At 45.4% G+C, this 10158-nt stretch overlaps 1 protein-coding gene across 2 annotated transcripts in view; it reads right to left on the reverse strand.

Annotated features, from left to right (window-relative positions):
- Positions 1 to 812: 812 nt before the first annotated feature.
- The window catches only part of GRIA1 (glutamate ionotropic receptor AMPA type subunit 1), a 118640-nt gene continuing 109294 nt past the window's right edge, over positions 813 to 10158 (reverse strand). For both annotated transcript variants that reach the window (XM_015641984.1, XM_015641985.1), the window contains exons 15-16: positions 6037 to 6171; positions 813 to 4079 (exon numbers count right to left, since the gene is read on the reverse strand). In XM_015641984.1, coding sequence (XP_015497470.1) covers positions 3891 to 4079; positions 6037 to 6171 — 324 coding nt within the window. In that variant the 3' untranslated portion in view covers positions 813 to 3890. The remainder of the gene's footprint in view (positions 4080 to 6036; positions 6172 to 10158) is intronic.

Here is a 10158-nt window from a genome sequence, read left to right on the forward strand (position 1 = left end):
CTGGGCAAGAAGGGCATTTTGTGTCAGAATCCAAGCCCACAGAACAGCACTGGATCCCTAGGGAATTGTGGAAGACCAAACTGAGCTGATCCAGAATAGCCTGCCCTTGGGAAACCTCTCCTTCAGGCCCCAGTGCTTGGGAATCTCTTGTTCTTTGAAGCCTCAGGGTTCACTGCCCCTTTGAATAAGTATTAATTCTGTCCCTTGCTCATTCTATATTTAAAAATTACCAGTGGGTAAAGCACCAGTTGTGGATGCTGGAGATGTTGGTTCTCTAACCTTGGCCCTGTGGGATGCCTGGTCAAAAGGCATTTCTGTGTCTCAGCTTTCCCAAATGATAACTGGCAATGAGGATATGGGAAAGGGAGTCCTCCCACACCTGCAACACCAAGTGCTCCACAAGAGCATGACATTAAAGAGTGCAGTTTGCCTCAGTAGCTGTCAGTATTTGCATAAATGTCCAACACCCTTTAAATTCTCCTCTTTTTCACCCTCAACAGGCTTTTGGATGAGGAACTTGGCAGGTTGGTTGTGTGAAAACTGAGTGAGAAGCATCTTAAATGTCCAAGCCTCTGAAACAGCATGGGAGCTCCTAGGAAAGCTGATCCTGGTAGGGATTTTTGGACCAGTGCTGGTTCTGAGTTTTCTCTGAGCTGGCCATGTCTTCCCTCTCTGTAAAAACAAGCTAAAATCCTCTAACAGCCCTCCTCAAAACAACGCCACAAGACTCCAAACAAAGCAAAATCATTAATTTTGAACCCAATGAATATTTAGTTTCCTGACTCTTGGGTAAATATTAGATAGATTCCCAATTTCAACCTGAAGCAGTTTATTTGGCTGCTGTTCACAAGTCAGACACAGCAAAAATCAAAGAAATCTCTTTTGATTCAGGTTGGGTAATATTGCCTGAGGGGTAACATCATTTTCATTTCCACACATCCAGCACTGGCACAAAACTGCATGGACAGGTATGAGAAATGGATCATGGATCCTTGTTTCTAAAATAACAGCTGATAGTTTCCTATGTTGTGTAAATAATAATTGCCAATAAAAATGTTGTTTGAAAAAAAGAGAATGTGAAAAGAAAAACACCATTGCATTTGATAAACCAAAATCCTTTGTAGTACTGCCAAAAGAAAAAAAAAAGATAAAAGAAAGAAAGAAAAACCAAAAGAGAGTTAAAATAAATATAGCTGTTAAATAAAAGATCCAGGTACCAAAGAGCAAAATTTAATGAAAGCCAAAACTGTTAAATATGGAATCCTGTTGAGAAAAAATGTCAATGTCTTTAAGAGTTTTACCATTACTCTATTTTTAAGAAAAGTGTAGTAAAAATACATATTACAAGTTTACATTTTCCACGCTTTTGTCTTATTCACCTATTTTTTTTTTTTTTTGTAACCCCTCCACCGATCAAAAGCCTTTGACAGCTGCATCTCACATCTTCATGTCACAGGTGGCCAGTTCTAGCACTGCTGCTGCTCACGAGACTGCTGTCACCTGCTGCCACAGGGTCCTGTTCCTGGATGAGGATGGGGCACTGATGGGTACCAGCAGCCTGTGCCCACCACACTGGCCTGGAACACGACAAGAGCTGGGTCAGGAGACTCATCTGAGAGCTCTGCACATGGAAAAAAGAGCTTGTGCTGATAAGGATTCCTCCACTTGTGCTAGCGTTACACAGAACTGAAGTTAAAATTAAGAAAAGCAGATTAAAATAATGATGAGCAACAGAAAGCGCCCTGGTGTTTGGAGTGGCTGATAACAGAGTTCATGTTCAGCAATGAGAGATGAAGATCACAACGTTCCCAGTTTTGGAGACAGGACTACACTGGCACAAGACATGCTGTGTCCAGGCTTAGGGCCTTGACTCTGGCTTGCTGGTCTCCAAATTGTTGCATGACAAGTGGATGAGAGTAGATGCTTCAGCCCAGGCTGGTGTTAAAGGTGGTAAATGTATTGCTCTGCACAGTCATACACTAATGGAAACTGGTATTCACACAGTTTCCAGTCTTCTTCCAGATTCTCCTCATAGACTTGTGCCAGCCATTTGCCTCCATCATTTTCTCTTCACCTGCCTCCCTTCTTTCATGGCTCTGCTCTTGCTACGTTGCAAAAAACAGAAAAGAGCAAAGAAAATGAGAAAAAAAAGCAGCTCAGAATGCTCCAGTAGCAGCTCAGTCCCTGGACAGGTATTTGTCGAACTCTGTGAGAACCTTTGAACTTTATCTGCCATCAGTGAGATGGGACCAGGCCCAGTGGGCTGACTGTGGCCTCTGCCCCACAGATCTTCTCCCTCTCCAGATATTCCCCTGGGAATCCTTCACTTGAGAATGTCACACCTCTGAGGTGTCTCAGGCCCACCAGGGTGGGAAGCATTTGTCTGTCCATGCCAGAGATTCACAGAATGAACCTTTTGTGTGGTTCTGGAAAACCATTCTTGCCCCCTTGATCTCCAGGCCTGTGGCTGTACCCCCAGTCTGGCACTGGGTTTCTGCAACATCCAACACCGAGTTTGGGGTCAGCAGCCTGCTTTCCTGGCTTGTGGATGCTTCCCACCCTCTGAGAGTACGAGTGGGAATATGCTACGGTTGGCTTTGTCCCCAGACAGGCCACTGAGGGGAGACTGAATGTGAGCAGCACTGATGCTGCTGAATGTCATGGTTGCTTGAATTAAGCTCTTGTAGGATCTCCTCCTTGGTCTGCTTCAGAGCAGCTCCTTCAAGGAATCCATTCTGGCCAGCGACCTACAAAATGTCCCTGTGAGATAAAAAAGAATGGCCATAAAGGGATTTCAGAGCAGAGGGGCAGGGGTGTGCCCGTTGCAGCCCCATGACTCGTAGCACGTTGCGCTGGTTAATTGGCAGCTGTCTGGAACTGGATGTCTGGAGATGGCCTATCCCCGGCCCGAGGTGGTTCCCTGATGTGACCACCAGAAAGGGAGCACACACAGAAGCTAAGCAATGAAGAAATGGTTCACAATTGCTTATTAGCCCCCAATAACCTGGGCAGGAGAGTCACACGTGAGGGGAACACCACATTTACTTTCCCTCTTCAGCAGCCCACCGTGATCTTTAGCCCAACCCTCTGCTCCGTTCTGCTGCTCTCCGCTCCAGGCACGTGATTTTCCTCTTGAATCACCACTCATCGTCTCTGGAAGAATTACTGCTCTGTCCACACACTACCTGGGGTTTCCAAACTCACCCATGACTTTTCCCCCTGTAAAACAGCCTCATATTTTTGTTCAGGTTTCTTCCTGCATCGAGTCCTTCCTGCTGCAGGGAGAGCCAGGGGCAGCTCCGTCTGCCTCGCTGCGATAACTCCACAGCCTGAGTTCACCACAGAACAACGAAGGCAGGATCAGGATGGACAAAAGAGGTCAATGCTGATGCCCTGCACCGAGTTCAACTTGCCACGTATTTCTGGTTCTGCTGTTAGTAGCTCAGACGTTGTGGTTTGCATCCCAAACTAAACCGGACTGAAGGACTGAGCAGGGAAGGGGGAAAGGGCTGATGTTACCCTGACACCACAGGAATTAGTAAGAAAAAATATATATATTGCACACACTAAGACTTATTAACAACCAAGTTAAAACAAAATGGCATAGTCCTCATTAGTGTTCCAGTGGTTCTTTGATCAGGGATGGTTCACGAGTCTGTAAAATCCCATTACACTCTCCTTATTGCAGTACAGACCTGTTTCTGTTCTCCTGCCAGTGGATCTGTTTGCAAATAAAAAGGGAAATTGATTTGATTTCCTTGAGAAGATCCATCCAATTGTCCCTTCTGTCATCATCGTTTGTCTTGTTGGTGTTGGGTATGTTTTTTGGCTCTGGAGGGGTGGAGTTGGGCTGCCCCTGCTCTCACCCAGGCAATGGGTCAAAAGGCCAATTATAATCCCGTAGCTCCCAGGGACATGCCAGTGCTGTGGCTCATGCATGGGATCGTCTGCATGGATTTGGGGAAATCGTGGCTGACCACACGTCCATTTTCTCCACTGCCTCCTGCTGCAGCCGGCCTGGGAAGGGTTGATGTCTGTATGGCTTCGTTGATTGATTGCTGTGGGATTAAACAAAAACCCTTTTTAGGAGAGACGGGGGGGGTCTCCCCCTGTCCTTTGCAATGTTGGAGAAATTACAATATTAACCAGTGTTGTCTTTCTCTTACTGTTCTCCCCTTCCTTCCTTGTCTCCATTCAGACTCTCACTTTCTCTATGTCCCCACTGCATCCGCTCTGTTCATTCACACCTCTTCTACATGCAAAATTAAATGTTTCAGCAGTATTTTGGGGTATAAAGCATCAGTGCCATATGCCAAAAACCTCTTAGAACTCTAAAACATAAGAACAGTCATCCTGGATCTGAGCAGAGGTATTTTACACACTTCCCCCATAGAAATGCTATTGCTACTCCAGGACTGTTTTGCACAGTGGACTCTGACTCACTGCAAACATATGTTTAACTTTGCTCATGTGAGAACTTGAGCATGTGCCTATGTTTTTGTCTACAGTGATGACTGAGGTAACTAGGAAATGCAAGCCTAATTCAGGAAACCAAATTTCATCTTCCTGTTCCAGATAGATCCAAGACGTCCGCTTTCAGAGATCTAAGGAAACCACCTGCTTAGAACAGTTTCAACTAAAAGATAAAACCAATTTGGATTCTTTGCATTGATGCTATCTCCAAGGTCACCATCATTCTTTCTGGACTGGGATATTCAGGTGAAGAATTATCCATGGCAGATAAATTTGGAACAGCTACTGAGCTATTGCATTCTGACACTTTTTTTGCAGTGCATTTGTGCCCTACGTAGCTTAACAGCAAGCACAAATTATGATCTAATCTTTGTAGTTCCATGGACACAATTTGCTCACATTATTTTACCCCCGTGCTCAAGGTATTTCTCATTGCCTTTGGCATTTCCTGAACCTCAATGGAAAAAGAGCTGTAGCGCATTTTCAGTGCATTAGAAATGTTATTATTGCTGCCAAAACACTCAGCGTGCTGTGAAATGGTGACATAAAACCCAAAGAAGAGGCTGCTTATTTTCCTTTTGATTCTGGGTGAATTTCAGTGAAATAAAAACCCATGTGGATTTTTTGAAACTCACTGAATACTTCATATGCCCAGAACAAATTCCATGCTCATGGGAGAGGTCAGGATGAGGAAGGCAAGGGATGTGTCACATATCCCACTGCCTCCTTGAACACCACGGTATCTGTATGAGGGATTGCCAAGATATACTTGCTTCATAGATGCTGCATTAAATGTCTATCTCCAAGGCTCTCAAATCTAATCCACTCTTGACATGACTCTCAGAAATTCAGGCACACCAGAATTTAGGGCTGAAACAGATCTCCTGGGCTGTAGGAAATATGCTTCTGCAAGATCATGACAGGGTGGAATTAAAAAAAAACATTACAGGAGACATTGGAGGCCAATTTCTGCCAAAGAGACCCATAATTCTGAAATCTGGAGGCCCACATCATTCATTCCAGGGCAACAATGCTCTGAGCATGTATTGGTGTTGTCAGCCTGGAAACGGTGCCAGCGGGGTGCCAGCAAAGGGAACAGCAGGATGTGAATCATTACTGCACTCCCCCAGTTTTATCTTGCTGTTAAGAGCCTGGCTTTGGGGATTTTTCCATCTTGCAGCAATGGCTGTATCACACCAGCCCCTGCACACTTCATCCACGCTGCACACACATTGCCATAGTCTGCCTTCATTAATTTTAAGGAATTTCAATGTGTTTCTGTTGCTGCTTGAGCTGTGGTTTTGCTCTGTGTGTGGATTTTGAATTAACATCCCGCCACATGTCTGATCTTGCATCAGCTCCCCATGACAGCCCACTTGACCCTCTTTCAGCTTCCTCAGATGGTCCTATTCCTTTCTAGCAAGTTGAGTGACACAGCCACTTCATTATCCCTATGTCTTGGCTTTCCACCCATGGTCTGGGCTGCATCCGTCTCTGAAGGCAGCTTTGGAGCCGGGGGAGGATCAGAGAGAAGGTGTGAAAGGCCGTGGAATGGGTTGCCACCTTCATCCGCTTTGATTCACTTCTGGACTTGTAACAAAACTCGATTAAGGCAACCAGCATGGCGAGTCCGAGCCCACCGATGAGGATATAGAAAACCCCCGCCACATTGCTGAGACTCAGCGCGCTCGTCTTGTCCTGGAACAAAAAGGAGAAGGGAGGGAAAGGAGGGCACACGGGAAAGGAGAACAACAAAATTAATATGGAATTGCTCTGGGAAGGATGCTGCACAATATAGCAGTACTGCCATTGCATCATCTTCCCCTTTAAATGAACAAGTGGCATTTCTAAGAGCATTTTAAAATTTTTAATTCAGTGTCTAGTAAATCTAACATTTCCCTCACGCAAACAAATAAACATTTCCTCAGCATTGTGGCTCTTGGTAAAGGTTTGGGAATCTCTGTTTCTCAATCAGCTAACTTAAATGCTTGTTTTATCCAAAATGTCTAGTTTGAATTATTGATTAAAAGAGGAAAAAATTTGAAGTTTTCCTCCTCTGTGACATTTGCTTGTCCCTGATGTCTAGCCTGAAATAACCTGTTCTCTTGGAAATGCTCATTCCTTCATTCCTAGATTGTTTCCCCCGCAAATTCTGTTGCTGAGCAACACATTGAAGTGGATGGGCTTTTTTCCTTTTTTTTTCCTTTTCCTTTTCGATTCTGGGGTTGAGGTGACACCTGAGCTGTCCTCAGAAACTCATTTGATTTCTATGTAATAAGGCAGTTATTTCATATGCAATCAAGACCTGCTGATGCATGTCTAAGCTAATTATTTGGTTGGCAATAAACAGGGCTATTAATGAGCCGCAACTTTTAGTCAGCAGCTACATTCTGATTTTACAATTGCCTAATGAATCGTCACGGCTCTCTGGGGAAGAGACAAGGCTCAGAAAGACTCATTTCACTGCGAGAGAAACCAAGTTCTCACATCTAGCCCTGATGTCACCCCCTGCAGTTTTCAAAACCTTCTCCTTCACAATGACCAGGTTGAGTTGGGGTGTGAGGATAATCTGGGCAGCAACAGGATCCCAAGCTTGGCTCAGCTCAATACGCAAGGCTCCTGTTTCTAGGACAGGTTTTCTCTACAGTGAACCAGAGTCCTCTGCTCTATGCTTGCTGCTGCTCTGCAATATTGACTCAATACCTATTTGACAGCAGAGATTCCCCAGGGCCAGCCCAACAGCTCAGTGCAAATCTGTTGGGGCCACCAGAGTCTGAGCAGCATTGACAGCCCTGCTCCGTGGATGTGGGAGGAAAATTGCGTGTGGCTCATTTGAGATGTAGCCACAGAGTTAAGGGATAACCCTGGTGCCTGTAGAAGTGTCTGCAGCTCGTAATGAAGCCTCTGCACAGTTCTTGGTGTTCTTCTCTGCTACTCCATGGACACGTGGACTGGTGGGTGGCACAGCCTGTTCCTTGCCCTTGTAGGACAGTTGATTCACTTGCTTTTCTTGGCAGGTTTTACAAGAAGCAGCCCACAGTTTTTGGGAAGGGAGGGGATTCAGGAAACAGAAAAGGATATTGGAGTGGTGTCGAAAGGGTCCAAACTGGAACATCAACACGAGCATGGAAGGTTTCAGTACAGGACAGCCTGACACTGGTACATTCTTTCAGACAAGCGTATTTTGCAAAGGATTCTGTCTTTTTCTGTATTTGGGTTTGATGGCAAAAAAAGTCAACCCTCAAGGCATGAAAACATCTCAATTTTCACAATTAAAAAACCTCCTGTAACAGAAGAGAATGTAATTTCTTTTTTTTTTTTTAATTAGAAGAAAAGTGGGTTCCAGTCAAGAATGTTAAAAAGATATTTTTTCTTCTATTTCTCCTTCATCTGACCCACTGCCTATGCAAGCTGCCAAGCTTCTTCCCAGCTGGAGCTCCCACTGTGGCCTCTGGTACCATGGGGAAAAACTTTCCATCCTGAACCCTCTGCTGGAAGATGCAAAGGTTGTTATGGGGCCATCCCTGCTGAGTTTTGGTAGCTGGAGGAAACTCCACGAGTGACCTCATTTTCTGTGCTTTGCTGATTGATCACTTTGACAAGGGACTCGTCACGGTCACCGTGTGCTGCTGGAAAGGTTGGGTTTCTCCCTTGTACAACCTTCATGCACTGGTCCAGTTGCAATCTTGATGCTTCCTGTGTGCCCTCTGTAATGAGAGATTCCTGCAAATATCCTCTTAATTTCTGCAGTTTCAGTATTTGAAATATTATTTCTCTGGTCTTTTCTAATCTGCCTTCATGCAGTTTTCCCCCAGGCTTGACTGTGTATTTGTTCAGCCATCTCTTCTCTGCAGATTGTTGGGTGTACTTTTAAGCACCAATAGGGAAATGCTGGGAGTTTTTTAGTGGTGATATAGAAAACCAGAGCAATTATTCTGAGGAAACTGTGTTACAACGTATCAGGTACTTCGCCTTTAAAATTCAGTCTCAAGGGGCTGCTCCAACTTCCGGGAGGGATAAAGACGCTAAAAGGGAGTTGCCCTTCTCAGCATCCTAATCTTTAACCTGCCTTTTTAATGAAATGTGGCTGATCAGCACATGCTTTCTGCTCAGAGGGAAGAAAGGGGATAGAGATGCAGGTGGAGCAGCCTCTTTATCTGTGTATTACTAATAATTGTCAGCCTGTACTTTCACCTTGATTGAACAAAAGGGTGGAAATCTCCACAATGTAAAGAATGTCCAAGCTGTGTGCAAAAGGATGATGCTATAGACAAGAGAAAACCTATTGATACTCTCCTTCAAATAAATGGATCAGTGCAATCCATATAAAAGTCTTTGACTTGCAGCCATAGATCCTTAGGAAATCAGCCTTCCTTGGCTCTGCTGGGCATGGGAATACACAAATTTCAGTGTTTATCTGCCACAATATTTATTTCCACCACCAGTTTGGGGTTCATGGTCCAATGAGGCATGTCCTCAGCTGGCTGCAGTGGCAGAGCAGTCTGGCAACCAGGAAGGCTGCTGGTTCTTAATTCCCACTTTCCTCCTCATGCCAGCAGCAAAACAACCAGTAAGAGAGAGGAGATGTCCAAAAGCAGTTTCCTGCAGCACCACTACAATTCATTTTGGGGCTGTTATGTTTTTCTTGCATTTACTTTGCAGTAGCATTTTTATTGTTATTGTTATTGCACTTATTACTGCTATTCCTATTATGACTGTGACAATCTGGGTGAACTGAACATTGTCTTATCCAGAAGGCAAAGGAAAGCATTCAGAGACACAGTGGTGGGCAAAGATGCAGGAAGGGGAAAAAGCAGCCTGAGTTTCACTTCTGCTTCCTTAGCAAGGTTTCTCCCAAGGAGCCAAAGGCAGATTCCTGGGGCACTGAGGAATGCTGAACTGCAGGGGCATGGCTGATGGCACAGCCTGCTACCACGAGCAGGCTGAGAAGTAAAACTGCTCCTGTGGTGATGTTTGACTTCTTGCTCATCCTCCTTTTAATATCCTTTTTCTTCCTTCCCTCTCCCAGCAGGACGTGCAGAGATCTTTGGGCAGGAGTGACATCTCACTGCTCCCATCAGCTGCAGGACCTGACCCACCTGAAGGGTCAAAAGCCCTGAGTGCCCCACGGAGGCTCTGCCTGCTGTTTCCATGCATGGTGCTGCCCCAGTAATGCTCATAATAACAAAAAGTCCCAAATTATTCTATTTGCTTGAGAGGACACTCCCCTCCTCTCTGCTCAGGCTCTGTGACACCAGATGCTCTCCTGCAGAGCTGCCCATCACTGAACCAGCTTGTTAGTGGGAGTGTAAATGTCACTGCTCGTCTCCTGCAGCAGCAGGGGCCTGACGTGGGGGGAAGATTGGCAGGTGAAAAGAGAAAGAAAAACCCATCTTCCCAAAAGAAAAACCCATCTTCCCAAAAGAAAATCCCATCTTCCCAGCCTTGTTGCTGCAGCAAGCGGGCACCTTCCCGTCTGTTACTCTCAAACGTGGCACCGTGTCTATCATCCCCTTTGTCATTATTTAACCCTTGTTGGCTGACAGGCATTGGGGCCCATTTCTCCCAGTTTCCCAGCAGGGCTGGTCCCTTCTGCCACCCAGTGTGAGCAGAGCCCATTGGCAGCACAGGGTGGTGGCACCTTGAGTTGTTGCAGTCTCCTGAAGATGAACAGATGAAGATGAA

This window comes from Parus major, chromosome 13, assembly GCF_001522545.3.
Source record: "Parus major isolate Abel chromosome 13, Parus_major1.1, whole genome shotgun sequence".
Lineage (NCBI taxonomy): Eukaryota > Metazoa > Chordata > Aves > Passeriformes > Paridae > Parus > Parus major.